Source organism: Paramormyrops kingsleyae, chromosome 19 (assembly GCF_048594095.1).
Source record: "Paramormyrops kingsleyae isolate MSU_618 chromosome 19, PKINGS_0.4, whole genome shotgun sequence".
NCBI lineage: Eukaryota > Metazoa > Chordata > Actinopteri > Osteoglossiformes > Mormyridae > Paramormyrops > Paramormyrops kingsleyae.
In genome coordinates this window covers 6,294,209-6,314,870 of record NC_132815.1, presented here as the reverse complement: position 1 = coordinate 6,314,870, position 20,662 = coordinate 6,294,209, and the positions used below count along the sequence as shown (strand labels likewise).

At 50.3% G+C, this 20,662-nt stretch overlaps 1 protein-coding gene across 1 annotated transcript in view; it reads right to left on the bottom strand.

Moving 5' to 3' along the window:
* Positions 1 to 809: 809 nt before the first annotated feature.
* man1a1 (mannosidase, alpha, class 1A, member 1) overlaps positions 810 to 20,662 on the bottom strand; it is a 77,879-nt gene continuing 58,026 nt past the window's right edge. The window contains exons 6-12 of the mRNA XM_023797179.2: positions 12,092 to 12,215; positions 11,901 to 11,994; positions 9,982 to 10,097; positions 8,047 to 8,266; positions 6,755 to 6,927; positions 6,369 to 6,484; positions 810 to 3,272 (exon numbers count right to left, since the gene is read on the bottom strand). Of these exons, the coding sequence (XP_023652947.1) occupies positions 3,146 to 3,272; positions 6,369 to 6,484; positions 6,755 to 6,927; positions 8,047 to 8,266; positions 9,982 to 10,097; positions 11,901 to 11,994; positions 12,092 to 12,215 (970 nt within the window). The 3' untranslated portion in view covers positions 810 to 3,145. The remainder of the gene's footprint in view (positions 3,273 to 6,368; positions 6,485 to 6,754; positions 6,928 to 8,046; positions 8,267 to 9,981; positions 10,098 to 11,900; positions 11,995 to 12,091; positions 12,216 to 20,662) is intronic.

Genomic DNA, 20,662 nt, shown 5'->3' with positions numbered 1-20,662 from the left:
TAATTTATCTGGAAAATTTCTCTAGACTAGAGCAGAAACCAGATGACTGATTTTGATATTATTCTTAGCTTGCAACTATGGAGACTGTTTGAAGGAGCCCATCACAAGTACCGTGAAACAGATGCACCAAATCCAGTGAAGACTACACACTGTATTATTTATTAAATATGTAGTGTCACACAAATATGATTCAATTTTCAAGGCCCACAGACTACACTGCAGAGAGACTCCAAAATTGAGTTTCATCAGCCACCCCAGGTCATTGCCTGAAGTTATCCGATTAAATAGAGGTGTCCTTTTTAATTCATCTAAATGTGTTTTCCGGTTTACCGACTCGACTCGCTTCAAAGGGAGCAGTTTCGTCACTGGTGCTTCACATTTTGGTTCCCACCCCCAAAAATATCAGATGGTACATCCTAAAGTGGCGGAAGGCTTTTCTATAAAAGTCCCAATTTAAAAACCGCTTCAGGGCATTGACGTTGGCATACGCGGCTGGGAGATTAAATTGGATTTTAAAGGAATTATTCTTTCCATCGTAGAAAATGTGTTTTCTTCTTTAAGAGATTACTGTGACAAACTATTGCTTTCAACCTGACAGATTTTCACACGCTGGCTATCTTCTGGATGTTCTCAAAATCTCAAAATGCTAAACTTTCATCCTGGGACTTGCTGTACTTGTTTGTCAGCAGATATGATTCCTCTTTATCCACCAACTCAATTTTCTTTTTCAGTTAATAAAACACTGAAGAATCAATTGTTTCAAGTATCAAAGACATGAAAAGCAAAGAATAAAAACTCTACTAAAGACATATAGAAATTTGTTTTTATTCCCAATAGAAGTGTAACAAATATAATTTATTAAAAATTTTGCTGCTCATTAATCATTTATTCCATAAGTTCTTAGATTTATATAAATGTAGAGAATGGCATACTTGCCGTACTGAATATTTACATTTTAAAACCACAAAACAAACAGAAGTCTCCCAATAAAATTAATTGCATAAAATTGAAAATAAAATATGTGCAATGGAATGATTATCTACAGTAAAGTACAGTCACTTCTTGAGGTTTCTTATCTCAACAAATCCAACGACAAGAGTGTCATGGGTAAAAGGCATTGGAACGCAAGATCGTCAGCACGTCGCGGATCTTCTAGTCTGCAGACTGGAAGGACGCAAGGAAAGGACAGGCCATTGTACGTGTCACACTTTTAGAATCCCCAGTATTACACTTAAAACTAGCTCCTCATTCTGCTGAGGCCTATCTGCCTCCACAAAAGTAAACGCCACAGCTCCTGAACGCAGGAACGCCGGTGCTAACGGATTAGCAAAGGTAGATCGGCTGGTCGACCACTGGGTCTGTTTCCCTCAGTCCGAATCGCTTGTGGTTCCTCCCCTAATGTATCAATATAGCGTAGCAGGTGAGGGACCTCAACACTAATGTCATGTTAAAAACGCTCTGCAGTCCAAACAAATAATTATTCGGCATTAGCGTTTATTATTGATTCTTTTGTAACTTTTGGAGCACGCTCAGTCTTGCGGAATTTCCCGTAAACCCCACGGACGCCTGGCCTCCTGTCAGGCCTTACAATGAACAGGGCGCGGCTCGTGGTCCACACGGCCGAGATGGAAAAGGGCCGTGGATCCGTTTCCGACGACGGGAGGTCCAGGACTGGCTGTGCGCGTCACGCCTGGGAAAGCAGAGCCGCAGTGTACCCCCCCCATGAGGATTAAAGAAAACCAATTAAAACTAAATAATGATATAATTATAATAAGTATGATGTGTACATTATCCAGTGCAAAAGGGCTGAGCGGCCCAGCAGGAGATGCCAGACCAGGATAGAGAATGCCAGATATTCCAATGTTCTTGCATCCTTTCTTTTATGCCCTTGGGGGGGGCCTCTCCTTCCCTTGCAGATCTACACGGACGTGCCGTTTCATCGCTTTGTGCTTTCCAGGAAAAAAAGGAGGACAAAAAGTAAAGCATGGAGGGCAAATTAGCTTCACATTTGATGGTACATTCATAGGACTCGTTCGCCGATGGACTCAGTCGCTCATCAGCAACAAGCAAGTGCTGTGTGGTTTCCGTGGAGATCACCGCGGGAAACCCCCGGGCCGAGAAAAGCCATTTGGTTTAAAATAATAATATATAACAATTCACAAAATTCACCTGTTCCACAAACCCTGCGATATTTATCTGCTACTCTAAACAGAGAAAAGAAAAAAAAAAAAAAAACACAAAAAGGTACAAGACCCAAGACCAAATAAAAGAAAGGTCTTAAATGTGTTTGGTCAATTTAATGGGAAGTTGACACAGGTCCACTCAATCCGTTTTTACGGGGAGACATTGATCAAATATGCCTAGAGTCTGTATACACGCCACTCGACGACGGAACCACGCGGCTGTGACCAGCAGATGGTAGTGTGGTCTAGGCGATGGCATCGACAAACTCAAAAGCATCGATTACACGTACATAAACTCTGCCAGAAATAAATTAAAATGCTCATGATTTGTATAACTGCTTATTTTACACACCATTTTACACTAAAGGCACTATCTTAATCTGACTGGATATAACAGCTGAACATTAAATATCGGTATTAAAACAGATCCCCATGTTGCCTTAGCAAAGCAAGACCTTTCTAAGTGACCCAGTAACATCTACATGAGCAGAACAAAGACAGAGCACACACTGACAGACGGGCTTCGTCTCTGAATATGATAAAGCTTTCTCTTCACTTCTGTATGGCTTTTCTGTGACGGTGAATCTTTACAGCGAAAAAGCATCCAGTTCTCCTCACAGAGGAGGGTTATCCATTGTGCCCCCCCTGGAGGGGAGGGCAGGCGGGGGGGGGGGGGGGGGCGGTGCAATGGTGATAGGGGCAGCATGCAGCCTGCGTTCTCTGAAGTAAGGTGATGATGCGAGCACTCGTGAGAATGCGGAGGTTCCTCTGTATTGGAAGCAGAAATGGCAGGGCTGATGTGAAGTGAGCCAATCACTGAGTGGCAAAATGTGGACATGGGTCCGGCGCCACTGCGGGGAGGTGGAGGCCACAGGGAGTTAGGTGCAGGCGGGGGTAGCAAGGCAGAAATGTTGGAGTTCCGGGCTTGGCTCATTTTTTAGGGGGTGGGGGGGGGGGGTGGGTTACTCCATCGGGTTAGGCTTGTCGGTCTTCTCCCGTCTGATGATGGGCAGTGGGTGGGCTTCGGTGTTGAACACCCAGTGCTCGAAGGGCAAGTGGTCATCCTCTGAGAAGAGCAGATAGAGGTACCTGCAAGGGGAGAGTAGGAAGTCAGGGTGAGCAGGAAGACAGGGAGCGTGAGAAAATAGGGAGCAAGGAAGTCGGGGAGCGTGGGAAAATAGTGAGCATGGAAAGTCGGGGAGCGTGGGAAAATAGTGAGCATGGAAAGTCGGGGAGCGTGGGAAAATAGTGAGCATGGAAGTCGGGGAGCGTGGGAAAATAGTGAGCATGGAAGTCGGGGAGCGTGGGAAAATAGTGAGCATGGAAGTCGGGGAGCGTGGGAAAATAGTGAGCATGGAAGTCGGGGAGCGTGGGAAAATAGTGAGCATGGAAGTCGGGGAGCGCGGGAAAATAGGGAGCATGGAAGTCGGGAGCGTGGGAAAATAGTGAGCATGGAAGTCGGGAGCGTGGGAAAATAGTGAGCATGGAAGTCAGGGAGCGTGGGAAAATAGTCAGCATGGAAGTCAGGGAGCGTGGGAAAATAGTGAGCATGGAAGTCAGGGAGCGTGGGAAAATAGTGAGCATGGAAGTCGGGGAGCATGGGAAAATAGTGAGCATGGAAGTCGGGGAGCGTGGGAAAATAGTGAGCATGGAAGTCGGGGAATGTGGGAAAATAGGGAGCATGGAAGTCGGGGAGAGCGGGAAAATAGGGAGCATGGAAGTCGGGGAGACGGAGGGATGTAGCCAAGAGCTACAGAGGCTTCAGTACATCTTCATAAGAACAGTCACTGTGGAGAATTTAGTCATGTAGTTATTTGAGGAAGGATAGGAAAGCCATCGGCGCTGGAGGAATAAGCGAGGCTGTGAGGCGCGGTGCAGTCTGCATGAACGAGGCGGACACTCTGCGTTAAAGCAGCAGGCCGAGCTTTAAAAAGTGCCACAAAGCACCGCTGGGGAAGGCGGCCGGCCAAGCCTGATGCGGATAAGCCATGCCAGAAAAGGCTCTGTGGGCGACGGGAAACACTAACATGGGATCGCAAACAAACACGGCACCGCAGAATAAAAGCACAGGTCTTACACATGCCTCTCACATACCAACTGGGCGTACTACCTGTCTCTCCCTGTGGGGGGCATGACCTTAAAACCGTTTCAGCCTTGGTATCCCCCATCCCAACTACGATCACCCATCCAATGATTATGGCAGGCTCATCATCACCAATCACCATCATCATCTCACTGCTGACCCAAACAGAAGTGGCTTTTACTCTCTCTATAATTTCTAAGTTTCCCATGACCCAGCTACTGTAGATTAGGTTCCACTCCTACATGCTCTTTAACAACTTACATCTCATTAGCTGTGTGTTTTACTGCGCTAATTTGCTTAACGTTACAGGCATCAGCAGGGGTCTGACCAGGTAACCTTCATGTCACAAGTCTGCACCTTTAATTGAAAGATACGTGAGCGGCTCTCAGGTACAGGGTACGACCCCCACGCAGTGCGCAGAGTCTCTGTTGGTGCAAACTAGCTGCAGCTTCACAAAACCGCAAAATAACAAACCACAGAAGGCTGAACTGGACGCTAAGGTGCCAGGATATGTGTGTGTGTGTGTGTGTGTGTGTGCGCATGTATGTATTACATTGTGCGGACATTTGGTTCTCTCAATGTGATAAAAACCTGTTATTTTGATATTGTGGGGACCATTTTTACAGTCCTCATAAGAGGAAACTCATATAAAAATCTAACTGCAATCAAAAAGTAAAACTGCCAAAAGTCTTGTATTTTGTTTGGTTACTTGTGGTTAAAGTTAGGGTTGGGTAGGGGTTAGGGTCGTCATTGTTGAGATTAGGGTCCTTGTGGCATGTGCATCCCACAAAGTGCAACGACCTTAGTACCACGTCTCACACGACACACAAACCCAGAGTGCCACGTCACAGAGGGACAGGGTGGAGGCTGAGCGTGTCCCTGTCCTCGTGAGGAGAACCCAGCATCCCTGTGAGATCTCCTGGGGAAGATTCCAGAAAGCCCCTTGGGGGGGCCATTGCGGCCAGAAGACCTGAGAGGAAGTTTGGAAAGCCTTATGGTAAATACTGGGTGTGGAATAAAGTTGTTCCCCACGAGCACAGGAAGCAACACGCTCAGTCTCCCCCCGCATCCGGGGAATGAGGGCAGGGGGCTGGTTTCTGAGAGCAGCAGAGTCTGCAAAGGGGAGCATGAGACCCTCCAGAAAAGACTGGAGACCCGGAGTCGCTACGCGCCACGACAGACAAAGCGATGCACTAACAGGCGGCTTTGGGAGGCCGTGGAAGGAACAGCGCAGGGTAATTTACTGCCTGGGAAGTGAGAGCCAGGCAGGGCGGCCTTCCGCTGTGATTGGCCGGGACTGGTGTGGCGCTGCCCTTAGAGAGTACCCGTGGCCCACTGTGCTCGGCCCTGATGACCGATAAGCGGGTTTGGAGCTGCTCCCATCAGGCTTATGCACCGCCCGTCTAAATGAACTACACATGATACATCCCAGGCCTGATGGTTTTCGTGCAGCGAATCCAACCAAAGATTGATCTGCAAAAACTAAGCTGAAATTGGAGTCGGTTCCTGAAAGCAAGAGCCCACAGAGAGCAAGTTAGCAGCAGCGCAGCGCAGCACCCCCCCCCCCCACCCCTGTATACACACGACCCCGATTCCTGCACTGATCTTGGTGTCACGCTGAGCCTGTGTCCAGGCCGGGCCAGGGCAGACATCACAGCACTCTGAGGTGGGGGGGTTAGCCATGTTAATGGATGCACTAAAGGGTATGTACACGTACCAAGACCCACACACACACACACACGTACATGCACGCACGCACGCACGCACGCACGCACGCACGCACGCACGCACGCACGCACGCACGCACGCACGCACGCACGCACGCACGCACGCACGCACGCACACACACACACACACACACACACACACACACACACGGCGGGGATGGCCCATCATCCAGGGATGGTGTTTCTCCTTCTGAAGTTCTGAAGTGCAGATTCCCTGAGGCGTCTTGGTTCGAGAAAACAGACATCGGGGCTCCTTTGGACTATTCTGATGCAGTGCCACCCCCGGGGTGGACCATTGCTATGGCAACAAGGTGGCAGAGGCACTGGTGGGCATGTGGGGGGGGGGGGGGAACAACAGCTGATGCAGATGCTTACTTGAGTGTCTCTGCCAGGAAGAAGCTCTGCTGTACGTCATCGTGGTTTGGCCGGTTGCTGTAGACGTCACGCACGCCGCTGTATCCTCCCTCTACCTTGCAGTGCTGCTCCAGGGCCTGTGGGGGGGGGGGGGGTAGAAGAGAGAGAGTGAGTGGAGGACAGAGCAAGGGAATATCTACGGAACACAGCATCAGAAGACACTCCAGAAGCAACCCACTGATGTGACTTCATACTGCCAACTCCCCACTGGTAACCTCACCAGTTCTGACTTGCTAATACAGGTCAACCCTAGCTACCATCTATCTGATGACGACATTAAGACTGCTGGGAAATAAAGGGACCCACAGCGCCCCCCAGAGGTACCTGGCCGCTACTGCATCACTCACCTGTACAGCCTCCCAGCCCCACTCCCTGTACTTGGGGTCGTGGGTGAAGCGCCACATGTACATGTAGGTTTCGATCACCTCAGGCCGCAGGATGTAGTACTTCTCGTTCTGCCGTGTGGCGATGGCCTCCACTCCACCGTCGAAGCGGAACGCCTCAGGCCCCAGCTTCAGCCCTGGGGAGACAGACGTCGGCATTAAGCCTGCCTCACCCCCTTCGCCTCACAGGGGGACGGTGAATTAACATTCGGAGGAGGCGTCGGAGCTGAACAGCACCCCGCTAATGGGGGATTTAAGGCGCTGAGCTCCTATGTTTTATTTACGAACCCCCCCACCATGGATCCCAGGTGTTACTGCTCTTCTGGGGGGGGGTTAGGAATTGCAGTATTCACTGGTGTCCCTGGCCTGAACCTGCCAGACAGACCAGCGCCTCCTGGAGGGCGTCGAGGCTGGGGGAGGCCGCTTCCTCGCTGGCCCTACCCCCCTGCGCCCATCTGCATGTCCTGCCTGGCTCCACCTGCTATCCATCTTCCAGCAGGGGGGTGCCTTGGGCTCGGGGGGGGGGGGCTCACTAAAAGCACGCCTCATTTGCTGGCCTTCTTGGCCCAAGCCTCTTCATCCCCAAGGCTATTTGTCTTGGCCAAGTTCGGGGACTGTCATGTGAAATCCTGATCATGTTACTGCTAGTGCAGCTGCTTCAGCCACAAGCGGTAAAGAGCTAAAATGCTCCTGCTGGCATGATGGACGACAGAAGCGCCCGGTCCGAGGGGGACCCAGCGGGCAGACTTAATCCAGTACTTTCACATCTGTCAGATACCACGTCTTCTGATTCACTCCACTTAGTGTGTAGACTCCAATTTTTTTGCTGATTGGATCAGGTTGTACCAAGAGAGGCGGGACTTCCTGAGTCTTACAGGAAGTACTTATGCTGCTCTAAGCAGTTACGATGGGGTGTTTATCAGTACCTAGAATGCAAAGAACATTCTTGTGTTCCTGGCAAGACAGCTCTTGTTAACTTTCCTCCCAAGAATGAACTTGGGATGCCACGAATCTTGGGATTGTTCTTGTTGGCAAACATGCGTCCTTGATACTCGGGCCGAGAATGACATCTTGGGATTTATACCATCCTCTGCACTTTGGGAATGGAAGATGGCAGAAGATGCAAGAACAGTGAAGTATGCACAGTGATAAACACTCCAGGTCTAAGCATTTATGCAGGGGAGCCTAGGCACATAAAAAGTGCAGACCCATCAGGCAGCAGGTAGGGGGCAGCAGTGGTTCGCGACTGGACTCACCGGTGCGAGCGTATGACTCATGGCATGTGCGTGTGATCTCAGCTGCTAGCTCCATCTGGTGGCCGGTCTTGTCATTGGGGGCCCCGTCGGCCCCTAGGGCGAACATGCCCCCCGCAAAGCAGGTGAGGTGGCCCATCTTGTGCTCCAGCAGTCCCCCCTTCCACTCAGCGATGTAGGTGAGCCCCCCGCTCGACTTCCGGATCAGGTTCGTCTCGATGGCCTGGGTACGGCACGGAGAAGCCGACACTGCTTGTCAGAGGGATTTTACCCACAAGCCCGTGGGAGGACTGATGATTCATCGCCAGTGGCCTAGATTTTACCTCATCTATGAACAGCTCACAGCAATACGGTCACACAGGAAATGCGATATTCAAGAAAAAGCCATTATTCACGGCAGAGGGACAAAAAACTTCCTTTAAACACATAGAAAACACATTAAACACGGAGTGGTAATTACCAACGGCACATACTCTAACACCAGGTTAATTCTTCCTGCGTCAAACGCGGCAGCCTGTTTCCGTGTCAGCTCTGAAGAAGGGGCTGGAAACCATTTGCGATAAAGACAGGTTCTCAAGAGTCATTAACACGGTGCACATCCGGTCCGTTGTGGAGAAGGCAGGGTGCGGGGGCCAGTCCGCTCCACCCATCCTTCTCAGGGAGTCCGGAGATATTATTTGGCGGTTGCTGTTAATATGATTTCCTTAGTTTCCGTACTAAAACATCCAAGGCAGCAGCATCATGTGCTCGACTGTACTCTAACTCAGGAGAGGAAGAGACACAGGTTTACAAAAACCCTCAAATGGAAAAATCAATACTGTGCTCTATCCAGTGTTTTTCCTCTTTAAATTCCAGGGCAGGGTAATTTATTTTTGCTGAAACATACCAAATATGGGAACTTTGCAATCCAGCTTTGAAATGCAGAAATGATCTGTCTGTCACCTAAGCATTTATAAATGATGCAGGGGGGAATGGGCACAAGGCTGGGGGCACACAGTCATACACTGTGGGTGTTTCAGCGATTCTGTTTAGCCCAACAGCATGTCTTTAGACCCGAGGACCCCAGCACATCATCCACACAAACAAACACACATTAATGGATTAAATATTAACCACTATTGCAATATTACAATCAGACAGCCGGTGTTAATTTATGTAATTTGGATTATTACATAAACTATTAACATTTGCAGGACAGATTCAGAAGTTTTACAGATACTAGGGGTAAAAGAAGGCAGGGCTGCCTTTAAAATCAGGCCGTGATAAAAAGTCATGGCAGGAAGTTACTTTGGCAGTGAAGCAGAATATGGAAGCTGCCATAGAAGCTGCTGGTGAGTATGGCGAGTATGGCGAGTATGGCGAGTATGGCGAGTATGGCGAGTATACAGACCCGGCCTCCTGTGTCAAGGCGGTAACCTGTTGATTTGTGTGGCTGTGTGTATGTACAATTTGGGGGTGAGGTAACAGCAGCGGAACATTCCTGTCAGGATCATCCTGCCGACATCATTTCCTGCCTGAAAGTTTCCTACAGACTTTCCAGACGGTAACGGCTGCCGGTGGTTTAGCAGGCTGCCAGCGGAGACGGAGGGTAACACCATCATAATGCACAGACACACAGAACCGGCCCTATCCTGGGGGGAGAGGAAACCCCCCCCCCCCCCACCACACAGCAGTCCCGAAGCACACGGTGCCTGAAGCCTCCTCCGCACCCCCCTCTGTGAGCCTATTTGGCTGTATTTCGGGACCATAAGCAACGTGCTGACAGTGAATGTTCAGCACGCTGAATGGTACCCAGCTTCTCGGGGAAACCGATTTATCCGAGCCGCTCTTTGGGGGGGGGGGGGGGGGCGTTATCTCCTCCGCAGCCTGGTCTATTGCACACAGAGATACATTTGTACACGAGGGGCGTAGGGGGTAAATAATAAACTTTGCGTTTACCTGCAGAGCGTCATAATAGAGCTTCCTGCCCTCCTCGTCCGTCTTGTCAGACATGAGCCAGGCCTTCAGCAGGTACTCATAGAAACTGTCCCCCAGGCCGCCCACGGACACGTGATCTGGAAGATGGAACATCGTCACGCCGATATGCGGGTAATTTACGTGCCTCGCGGACCGGCTCCCCCATGACAGCGTGATGCACGGCCCCGCTGGCGGCCGTCATAACACCCCCTGGCAAATGTGTTTACACGCTGCCCCCCCCCCCACATACTAAACAAATACCTGTTTAGACATTCTGGGTTCCCACAGTGACAAACATGGCGTCGTGACCGAGGCTCCTGACTAATGGGATTACAGCCTCTGACAGGTGACACGCTGAAGATGTCCGCGGGGAGGGGTGACACCGCCGCCGCTTTGGTGGCGTATCTGAGCGGCTCGCTGGCAGCCGAGACCTCGAGGAGCCTAAACGCCCTTTCGGGTTCCGACAGCACCCAGCTGACCCAAGCCCCAGCGTTTGAGGGCTCCAGCCTCCGTATGGCCACACCCCTCAGTAACAATTAAAAAAAAATAAAGACACATAAGGAATAAATAACAATCGAGGCCGGTGCTGTGCTGGGGGCCGATAGCAGCCTTCGAGACAATTCGATCTGTTGGCTCAGCTGTTTGCCAGCTCTGAAGCACGCCTGACATTTATAACCTTCCTCGGAGCGACCGAGCCCACGGAAAACCTCCGGAGATGTATGCATCAGGCTGCCAGAAAGCAATATATTTCGGGATGTGAGGATTCACAAAAGCCTGCGCCGAGGCTTTTCCTGTGGATCGGGAAGATCATGCTGAACTCAGGCGAACCCCATGCCTGCGACTCAGATGTGCGCCGGGTGGAGTGAGGATCGCATCCTTACTGCTGTGTGTCTTCAGGAGGGAATCCTCTAAATTATTTAAAGCACCCCCCCCCCACGGCATACAGATCATATCCCCAATGTTCTAGCAGAACTAGATTATGTTCCCACAACAAGGGTGGCGTGGACAACAATTCAGTCTGATTGTTTGAACATGCTCAATGACCCAAATCTGAGAGGACATATCTGGGATGGGGGGGAGGGGGGCAGGGACTCTGTCCTCTGTGAAGGACTCTTAGAAGCGTCGGCTGTCCAGGACGGACTGCCTGCCCCTTTGAAACGGGGGCCATCTCTGTTTGTGGCCTTCCAGCGGAGTCTATTCCGTGTTCCCAGCCTGAAGCAAATCCCCGTTAAGCACAGCGGGTTCTGGCAAGATACCCACACAAGCAGCCACCATCCAAAACACGGCGAGTTCACGCCTCCGGGCCGACCGCTTGTGACACGCACTCCGGGGCGCTGGTGCTGCTGACCTTGCAGAGCTCACCGAACTTAGAGGCTGTTGCTATGCTATATGCAGCCCAATTTCAGGAATTGAGACCCACTCTCCGTCCCCGTTACATCTCACTGAATTTTCATATAGGGGGGTGCAAACCTCCTACCCCCTGCACAACATGCTCACTCTAGCCACGAGTTTCACCGTGAGCACGACTGTGTGTTTACACACGTATGGCACGTAAGCAGGACCACCCTCTGGTTCCCCCCCCCCCAAGGCCGCTGCCAGACTGGGGACGTGCGTCAGGGTGTGATTCTGCCTGTGCTCAGGCTGATGACGCGGCTTTCCTGCAGCTTCAGGTCCACAGAGGAAATGAGCTTAAGCCTCATTATTCGAGGAAAACCCCCCCAGTACGAGCACCCTTCCCTCCAGCTGAGGGTTGTGGCTCCAACACACATCATGAGATTAGTGATGAAAGCGGTCCATGAATCACCCTGAGGACGGCTAGCGGGGATGCTGCAGCGTCACACGCTGAAAGGCAGGGGGAGCCGGCGAGCCTTAATGTCATGAGCAGAGGAGGGGAGACTTACGCTGCCCCCACTGGCCGCTGTTGGGGTTCAGGTAGTTGGGATAGAGGCCTTGGGGCTTGTCCAGCCTGTTCAGCACCTTGCGGATGTTCATGACCTGGAGGACAGAGGATAGAGGCATCTGGGTCAGCATGGGCGCCGGGGGGGGGGGGGGGGGATTACCCGAGGGGAGGGGGAGGCCCGGCTCGGCTCACCTTCTCTGCAAACACGGGGTTCCCCGACAGACGGCTGAGGTGCATGAACTCCAGGTGTAGCGTCCCGTATTCGGCCAGGATGCTGCTTCCGCCTGAGGCCCAGGGCCAGTTCCTGCCCACGCCGCTGCGGGACAGAGCGAGAGGGAGAGAGGGAGAGAGAGAGGGGGGGGGGGGGGGGTTGATACACCGTTAGAGTTTCGTCTTTATGCATCCCGTCTGCCGCCGAGCAGCTTGTCAGTTTGAACAGCTGGGCGATTTGAGGTTTATCCATGGAAACAGCTGGATAAATTAGGCTGGGCATGTCTTACTGTACGAGAAACAGAATTCCGCTGGTCCAAAGCCCAGTTCCAGCAACAGTCTGATACCCCTGCCTCTTCAGTTTAAGGGCTGCTCCTTAGCTATTAATAAATTGCTACCAATCATTTGGGTAATATACACTCACTGGCCACTTTATTAGGTACACCTGTTCACCTGCATGTTGAAGCAAATATCTAATCAGCCAGCCATGTGTCAGCAGCATGATGTATGAAATCATGCAGATACAGGTCAGGAGCTTCAGTTAATGTTCACATCAAACACCAGAATGGGGAAGAAAGGTGATGTAAGTGACTGTGAACGTGGCAAGTTTGATGTGCCAGATGGGCTGGGATAAGTACACTGTCCAAAAAAAAAGTCGCCATTTGAATTTATATCAGCAAATACTTAAAAGCCAATGACTAGATCATTACTACAGTCCTGCAACGTTACGCAGCAATAAAGTAAAGTCAGCTGAGCACCTGAATCTACTGAATGGCCAGGTTATACCTCCATCCATCATCAATGGATTTTTTCTTCCCTGTTGGCGTGTGCATATTCCTGGGCAAGAATGCCAAGATATATTGGGTTCGAATTGTCAAAGAGTGGTTCAGGGAGCACGAGGAATCATTTTCACGCATGACTTGGTCACCACAGAGTTGTGACCTTAAGCTCATTGAAGGTCTTTGTTGATGTGCTGAAGGAGGCTTTATGGAGGTTCAACTCACTGGTCAATACAGGATCTCGGTGAGAAATTAATGCAAATCTGGATGAAAATATAAGATGAGATGCTGCATAAGCTTGTGGAAACAATGCCATGACAAATATGCGCCATAATCAAAGCTAAAAAAAATTCAAATGGTGACTTTTTTTTTGGACGGGCAGTGTATTTCAGATACTGCTGATGTACTGAGATTTACGCACACAAGCTTCTCCAGGGTTTACGTAGAATGGGCCGAAAAAGAAGAAACATCCAGTGAGCGGCGGGTCTCCGGGTGAAAATGCCTTGGTGATGGCAGAGGTCAGAGAAGAATGGCCAGACCGGTTCAAGCTGATAGAAAGGCAGCAGTAGCTCGACCAAGGTATGCAGAAGAGCATCTCTGAATGCAGAACATGGCAAACCTTGAAGCAGATGGGCTACAGCAGCAGAAGATCCCACCAGGTACCACTTCTGTCAGCTAAGAGCAGGACGCTGAGGCTACAGTGGGCAGTGACTCACCAACACTGGGCAATGGAAGATTGGAAGAACGTTGCCTGGTCAGATGAGTCTTGATTTCTACTGTGACATTCAGATGGTAGAGTCAGAATTTGGCATAAATACCATGAAAGCATGGATCCATCCTGTCTTTCATCAACAATTCTGGCTGGAGGTGGTGCATTAATGGTGTGGGGGAGATTTTCTTGGCACATTTTGGGCCCCTTAATACCAAGCTGAGCATCCTTTTAGCACCTGTGATTTTGGTGGAACGGAAGATTTGCATCATGAAGGTGCAGCCATCAAATCTGCAGCAACTGAGCGATGTTATAACGTCAACATGGACCAAAGTCTCTGAGGAATGTTTCAAGTACCTTGTTGATTCTACACCACAAAGTATTAAGGGCAGTTCTTAAGGCAAAAGGCCAGTACTAACAAGGCACACCTATTGGAGAGTATTAGTAAATAAAAAGATTCACCTACAATTCAAAAATATATTATAAAGACACCTTACTCCTGTCCCCTTCTTCCTGCATTTAGAAAGCGCTTGTAAATGCTCGATTATGATTCATTTCTGAGTTTGCTTATTAACCTGGTGTTTTACATTTGCAAGTGATTTACAGGATGTTTTGTAAATACCAGGGGCAAGATATGGTAATACATTTCTAAATGTGCTTGCGAATGAATTCTTCTATCTACTAATACACGATAAAATGATTAGTTACAGTGTATTACTAGTTAAGGGGCAGAGCTGAAAGGGGCATAATCCATTCTCACTCAGCAATGTCAGCGCTCAGGGGGTTAACGGTCTCTCTGCGTGACGGCCGTGACGGACGGCAGGAACGATGGGCTGCTGACGCACACTCATATTCATCTGACAGACACTTCTGAGCAAAGTCATGCGTGTCAGCGTTTATCCACACCATCCTGACGGCAGGCCGGCATCACAGACACGGCCCGCGGCCCTTAGTGACAGCCGGAACTCCGCATCCTCCGACCTATCAGAGGACTTGTAACAATTAATGGAAGCCAATCGCGGGGACTATCTAATCTACGTGTGGTGTGTCCGTGGCAGGGGGTGCGGAGGAGGGGGCCGAAGCAGCAATCCCAGATAGAGTGTCAGTGCCGATCACCTGAGCAGCGGGACATTTCCCAGAATGCCAGGTGCCATCCTTTCCGGACCAATTTCAATTTCAATTACGGACGGCGTGGAGTGCGATTCGCCTCTTGAGAGGTGCGGACTGCGCTCCCGTGTCAGCGGCAATTATTAAGATAAATAGCTGAACGTCAGGCTGATAATGGCAGATAATCACAGCTTGGGAACAGAAAGGAGAGCTGCATGTGGCGTGAGGCATTTACCGGGACTGGCGACATCAGTCATTAAGCGTTTAGCCAGAGAAACTGTCACTGAAACTGTCGGTCAGGAATGCGTGAATGGGGAAGGAGCAAAGAAATCAGCCAGAAACGGCACGTGTGTGTGTGTGTGTGTGTGTGTACACAAGGTGTCTGAGGAACAGGAGGAAGCTTCTCAGAGATTCCCTTCCTTGTGTGGACTGTACTTCACTTGCACCACGTAAACAAACTTTTTTTTTCCCCTCTTTTTTTTGAGAACGGGTGCAGGGGGGGGGGGGAAGCAGGCAGCAAGCGGACGCCACAATGACCCCCGGGGGCTAAGATCCTCCTCCTCCTCCTCAAGTATTCCCCTCACACTCGGCACTGTTTCAGTAACAGAGCACTTCCTCCATTCTGATCACATGGTACCAGGGGCTTGGATAGAAATTCCGGACACTCTGACAGAACGTTTGCCAAAGGGGGGGGGGGGGGATGGGTATTATTCTTTTAATTTAGGGGCCATGCCGCTGTGCTGTGCTGTCGCTGCACCGCAGGAGAATTGGGAGATAAGACAGGGTAGGGTCCCCCCCCCGATGCTCAGGGCCCCCCCAACTGTGTAGGGTGGATTCCATGTGGAGAGCAGCAGGGGAGCAGAGAGACCAGTGCAGATGGGGATGTCGCTTAGAGAGGCAGAGCCCACAGCTGCATATTAAACCGCTTCCTCAGGCTGCGAGTGACACCCCTGGCTGCCTGGAACACCCAACGCCAGGCCGGCGGGGGAGAGGGAGAGATCTGCTCAATTTTCTCTCATATGGAGATAAAATTATTCCTCTTTATCTAGCCAGCTATAAATAAAAGTGAAATGAAATATAGATGTAATTTCTCGCTGCCCATTTTATCAGGGGTATGTATCAAAGTCGGGCGCTCTGGTTAGAAGGCCGATGATGACCCCGAAACCCGGGTGCATTAAATGGATGCCACCCCCCAACTGGAGCCCCCTGGAAAGCTACAGCGCTCATCTCCACCCCCAGTGTGTGGGCTCTACTTCCTCCTCCACTGGAAGGCACAGGAGTTCGGGGGAAGCGGCACGATGCAGCTTCGCTTCTTGGCAAAGCACGCACTTCCTGTCACTTTAACCGTTCCTTTCAGTCCATAAAAAAAATACTTCAGCAGCCCCCCCCCATGTGAAACAAAGTTGAGCTTCTTCTGGAGGTCCCTCCCCCACAGATTCCTAAAGCAAAGACTTTCTTGGGAATCAGGTGATGGCCCCACCTCGACCTCGCGCCAATCGAGGACTCGCTCGCGGACGCAGCGGTGACGAATTGCGACCGGTGGTGTTTACGTTCGGTCTTCGAACCTCCAACCACTAGGTGGCACCTGGACTCCTACCGCAACATGGGCCCTGTCTGCTAGTGAGCTCTGCCCTGGTGAATGTGCGTCTCGGAGAAGGCGTCTGGGGCCTTCATTAGGATCAATCCCCCGAACCACCCCCCCGCAAACACAGGCGGGAAACTCGACAAACTGGTGAGACGCTTTGAAGCCCCCACTTGCCTTAATGCGGGAAGACGCTTCAAAGATCCTGTGCCATTTTTTTGCCTAAGGAAAAACCAACAACCGCATAATTAAATCTTGTCAGAGTTTCCCAAGCTGCCGAGCAGCTTTTTAATCAGAAATAGATGAAAAAAAAAAGGGTTCAGTCCACCGGCTACGGACTTGTGAGGGATCCTGGTCCCTCGGCGGGTCTGGAGCTGACCCCCAGTGGGATGGGCGGAGGCACAGTGCATCCCGAGAGGGGGGCAGACAGATGCCTTTTCTTGCGAGTAAAGCAGCCTGTGACCAGAGCCTGAACGTCACCCCCTGCTGGAGCCGATCGAAGGGACTTTCACGGCAGCATCGCTTAATCACATCTGGGTCGGAAAGCCAAGAGGAAAAGCATAAAATAAAACACATAAGAACTGCAGTGTAATTACCTACAGACAGAAAGGGGCTGCTGTAGACCGAGGATTAATTATCCTTACTTCTCTGAGACAATTAGAACACTGTATAATTACATCATTACCTTAAACACTCATGGTAAAAGACCCTAAATAAAAAAAAATGATAGATAAATAAATAAATAACAACGACAACAACAATAATAGTAGCAGTAGTAGCAGCTATTTTTTGTGTAATTCTAAAGGGCTATTAAAAGTTGTGTGTGTGGGCGAGGGGGGGGGTTGAATTAATTATGTGTCGTTCCTTTCCCCCCTAGGGCCCCCCTAGGAGAGTGAGAACCCGGGCACCGTGAAGAGGGCACGCAGTCTCGCACAGGCTGGTACACTGCTGCGATGCCCACCCAGAAGTTGTCACGTGGGCTCCGAAACCCTCACCATCTGGATGTCTGGCAGAAGCTGACCCCGCCCACCAATCCCTGGGCGCGGAGGCCAGACGCCCGGAGCACAGACACATGACGATAGGCATACATCCCGCAAACCCCTTTCACAGCGAGTGTGGAGTACAGTGACCGTCCAGGGAGTCACTCTGCACGGCCGTCTCCGTGGCAACACTGGCGCTCCCGATGAACTGCAGACGGCCGCTCTGCCCGGCTGCCACCCCCCACCCCCCCCCCCCCGTTAGCTGCTCCCTACTTAATTGAATTTGGCCGGGTTGGGTCCAGTTAAACTGATGTCAGGCTCTGACAGCAAAGAAAACAGGGGGGGGGGGGGGGGTTATCTTGCTTACAGTCATAATGACAGGGGGCGAGGTGCAGGCCACAGATAAGCCAATTGGGCATAAGCAATGCCACAGGTGTCTTTGGAGGGGGGGTGCTCCCAGCAGAGGACTGCAGGAAGGGAGGTGGGTAGAAGAGGAGGAGGAGGAGGAGGAGGAAAAGAGCAGGTGGAGGAGAGTAGGAGGAGCCCTTATCTGATAGGAAGCTTTATCGAGTTCTGGGCTTCCCGCCCAGGTCAAAGCTGCCGGTATGAACACACCTGGCCTGCTACAGTGTCTCAGACACAGACACACAGACCTACAGAAGTAAGAGCAGCCCTTGACGGGATGCTAGAGTCAGAATTTAAAAAGGAAAGCTAGAGGTGCTGGGATTGGCTGGGCAAATGGGTGGGACGGCCAATGGGCAAGCTCCACCAGGCAGCTGCAGACGGCCAATGGCCAGCTGGAATAATCCCGAGTCGTTAACCTTTCTAAGAAGCCCCACCTGCCACTCTACCCCTGCGCCCATAACTAGAAGCTGCGAAAGTGGCAAACAGCTCGAGTACAGCCCTAAATACGAGTATTTAAATAATGACAACAATATAAAAGTAACTCATTCAGAGACGTAAGATTGCTTTGAATTGCTTCGCTTTCTTCTGGAGGGACTATACCGCAAGAGAGATAAGGCAGAGTAACAGAAGTATGAGGGCTTCCCTGTAGAAAAAAGGTACGCTCGACTCGCTCTTACAGTGAATCTCATTAAACAATATTCACGGCTTCTCACTGACTCTACTAATTAATCCAAAAAGCACCGTCAGGACGAGCAAGCCTTTCAAGTAACAAAACACTAATTAAATCAATTATTAAATCCCAAAGGCTTTGATTTGATTGATTACTTGGTGAATGGCATTCTTCATCTGGCACAACAAAAGAAAAACCACTCAGAAAGGAATAAATAACTGGGGGAAAAAAACAGATAAAATGGAAGGGGGAACATACAGACAAAGCAGGGATTAAACAAATCAGATAACGCAGCCTAAACAGAATCTACAATTGAAAGCCGGGGAGAGACTTGACGCATTTCATCTTCACTGCCTGGACGAGCTTTGCCACTGAGGTTTGTAAAACTTCAAAAGATCCGGACTTGGTACAGCGAAGCTTGGACGAATTCATTCGATTTTTTGCAGCGTTTCCTAGGTAATTACGTGCCATTGATTGCTTAAATGAGTGATCGATAGTACCCAGGGCTATGAGACTGACCCGACCTGGACGTCACTCTCCAGTTAAACTGGAAGTTGACAGGCTGGGGACACTGGGAACGGGCGGGGAACGATGTGTGGGAGACTGAGGGGGCAGCTTGGTTTTACTGGGAACCAGGAATCAGATCGTGGACGTCATTGCTGCTCAATCTGGGTTAAGGTCTTGCCGGTCAAGACATTAAAAAAAAAGACAAAAAAAAAACACACACTTCTTCCTATTTTTTGTTTCACCCCACAGCATGGATTACGCCACACTAAGGAATTACCATCAACAGCAGGCGTATCAACCTCAATGTGATAAAATCAGCAGGTCTTTAAAAGGTAATAAATCGTCTCCTGACGATTTCACCCTGAAGTGCGATTCTAATTCACCATCCTATCCGTCACACCAGCTACACTAGAACAACTGAGGTTAAGGGCCTTGCACAGTTACATCACTGATAGTGCTGGGATTTGAACCACTGACCTTCTGAACACAGGCATGGTGCGTCATTATCCACTGACCCACGCAGCTCCCCCCCCCTTAAAGTGTCTGACGAGGGGGTAAAATGAGGGTTCGAAAAGGAATCCCCCGCCATATTCCACCATGCCATTTCTAATGGTCTAACATGCTTATTTAAGAATTAAAAAAACAACCGTGACACCCGCGTCCTTCCGGAGATGTGAATCAGTGACCTTGAGTACCTGGTTTCACAGCTGCCCACTTCCAGTAGAGACCAAACGATCAGCAACACCCCCACACTTTAAGTCAGGACATCTACCTGCAGCACCGATAGACGAAGTTACAGACACTCTTAATTACGTCAAACTCCGGGATGGATTTTCCACTCGCGATCCCCCCCCCCCAGGCCACTGCATGATGTACTGCGATGAGCCAGCGTTAAAATAGCTGCAAAGCTGCATGTTCTCACCCTGCGATTTGAAGTTCAATTTCAAAGCTTGGCACTGCAAAAAGTCCCAGAGCTGTGTTTGCTGGGAGCCGACATCTTATTTCACCCAGTGAACTCTGAAGGGGTCAGCGAAACGAGGCCAGAATGAATAGCTGGGAATTAACAGAATTTGATTAATGTGTGAGTCACTGTAGCTGCAGCCTGAGGTTCTCATCACACACTGCAGTGCGTTCCTTTAACCACCAACATCCCAGTTTCTTAAATGAAATATGCATGACACTGAAACTGAGCTCAGCTAACTTTTGTGGTTTTTTTGGACTTCTTTTTAGGGACGTTCCATTTTCCCGGTTCTTGTTTCCTCGGATTCGGGTGTCAGCCGCTGGCAGCTGGAGACGGTCCTCCCCGCATTCTCGTGACGCACAACGTATCGCTCCCATGTACTAAGGCGTCGCTGCCTCAACCACACAACAAAGCTTGTCACCCAGAAGGAGAATGGTCCACTTTCTGAACCGCATTTGGAAGTGTACACACACACACACACACAATCAAGTTCACTCCTGCTAAAAAGATTATTTCTGTGCAAGGTTGCTATGATCCACTTTTCACAGAGGGTGGTGCTATACTCCCCCTTGCCGAGTGATGTTCTACTAATGCCAACAAAGCAATTGGTTTGAGGGGAGCTCAGGCAGCTATTAAGCAAGGATGACCTTTTGAGGCCCTGGTCTAAGATCCCATCTGCAACATGTACCTTGATTTCTCCAGGCGCTTGTAAATATAGAAATGGCCAGACTGAGCAGACAACTAGGCCATGGCTTCTCACTGCATGCTAAACTGGAGCTGGACATGTGAAACCAGTGCTACTGGATCACTGTGAATCACTGGAGAAAAATCAGGCATGTATCGCTGATCAGCT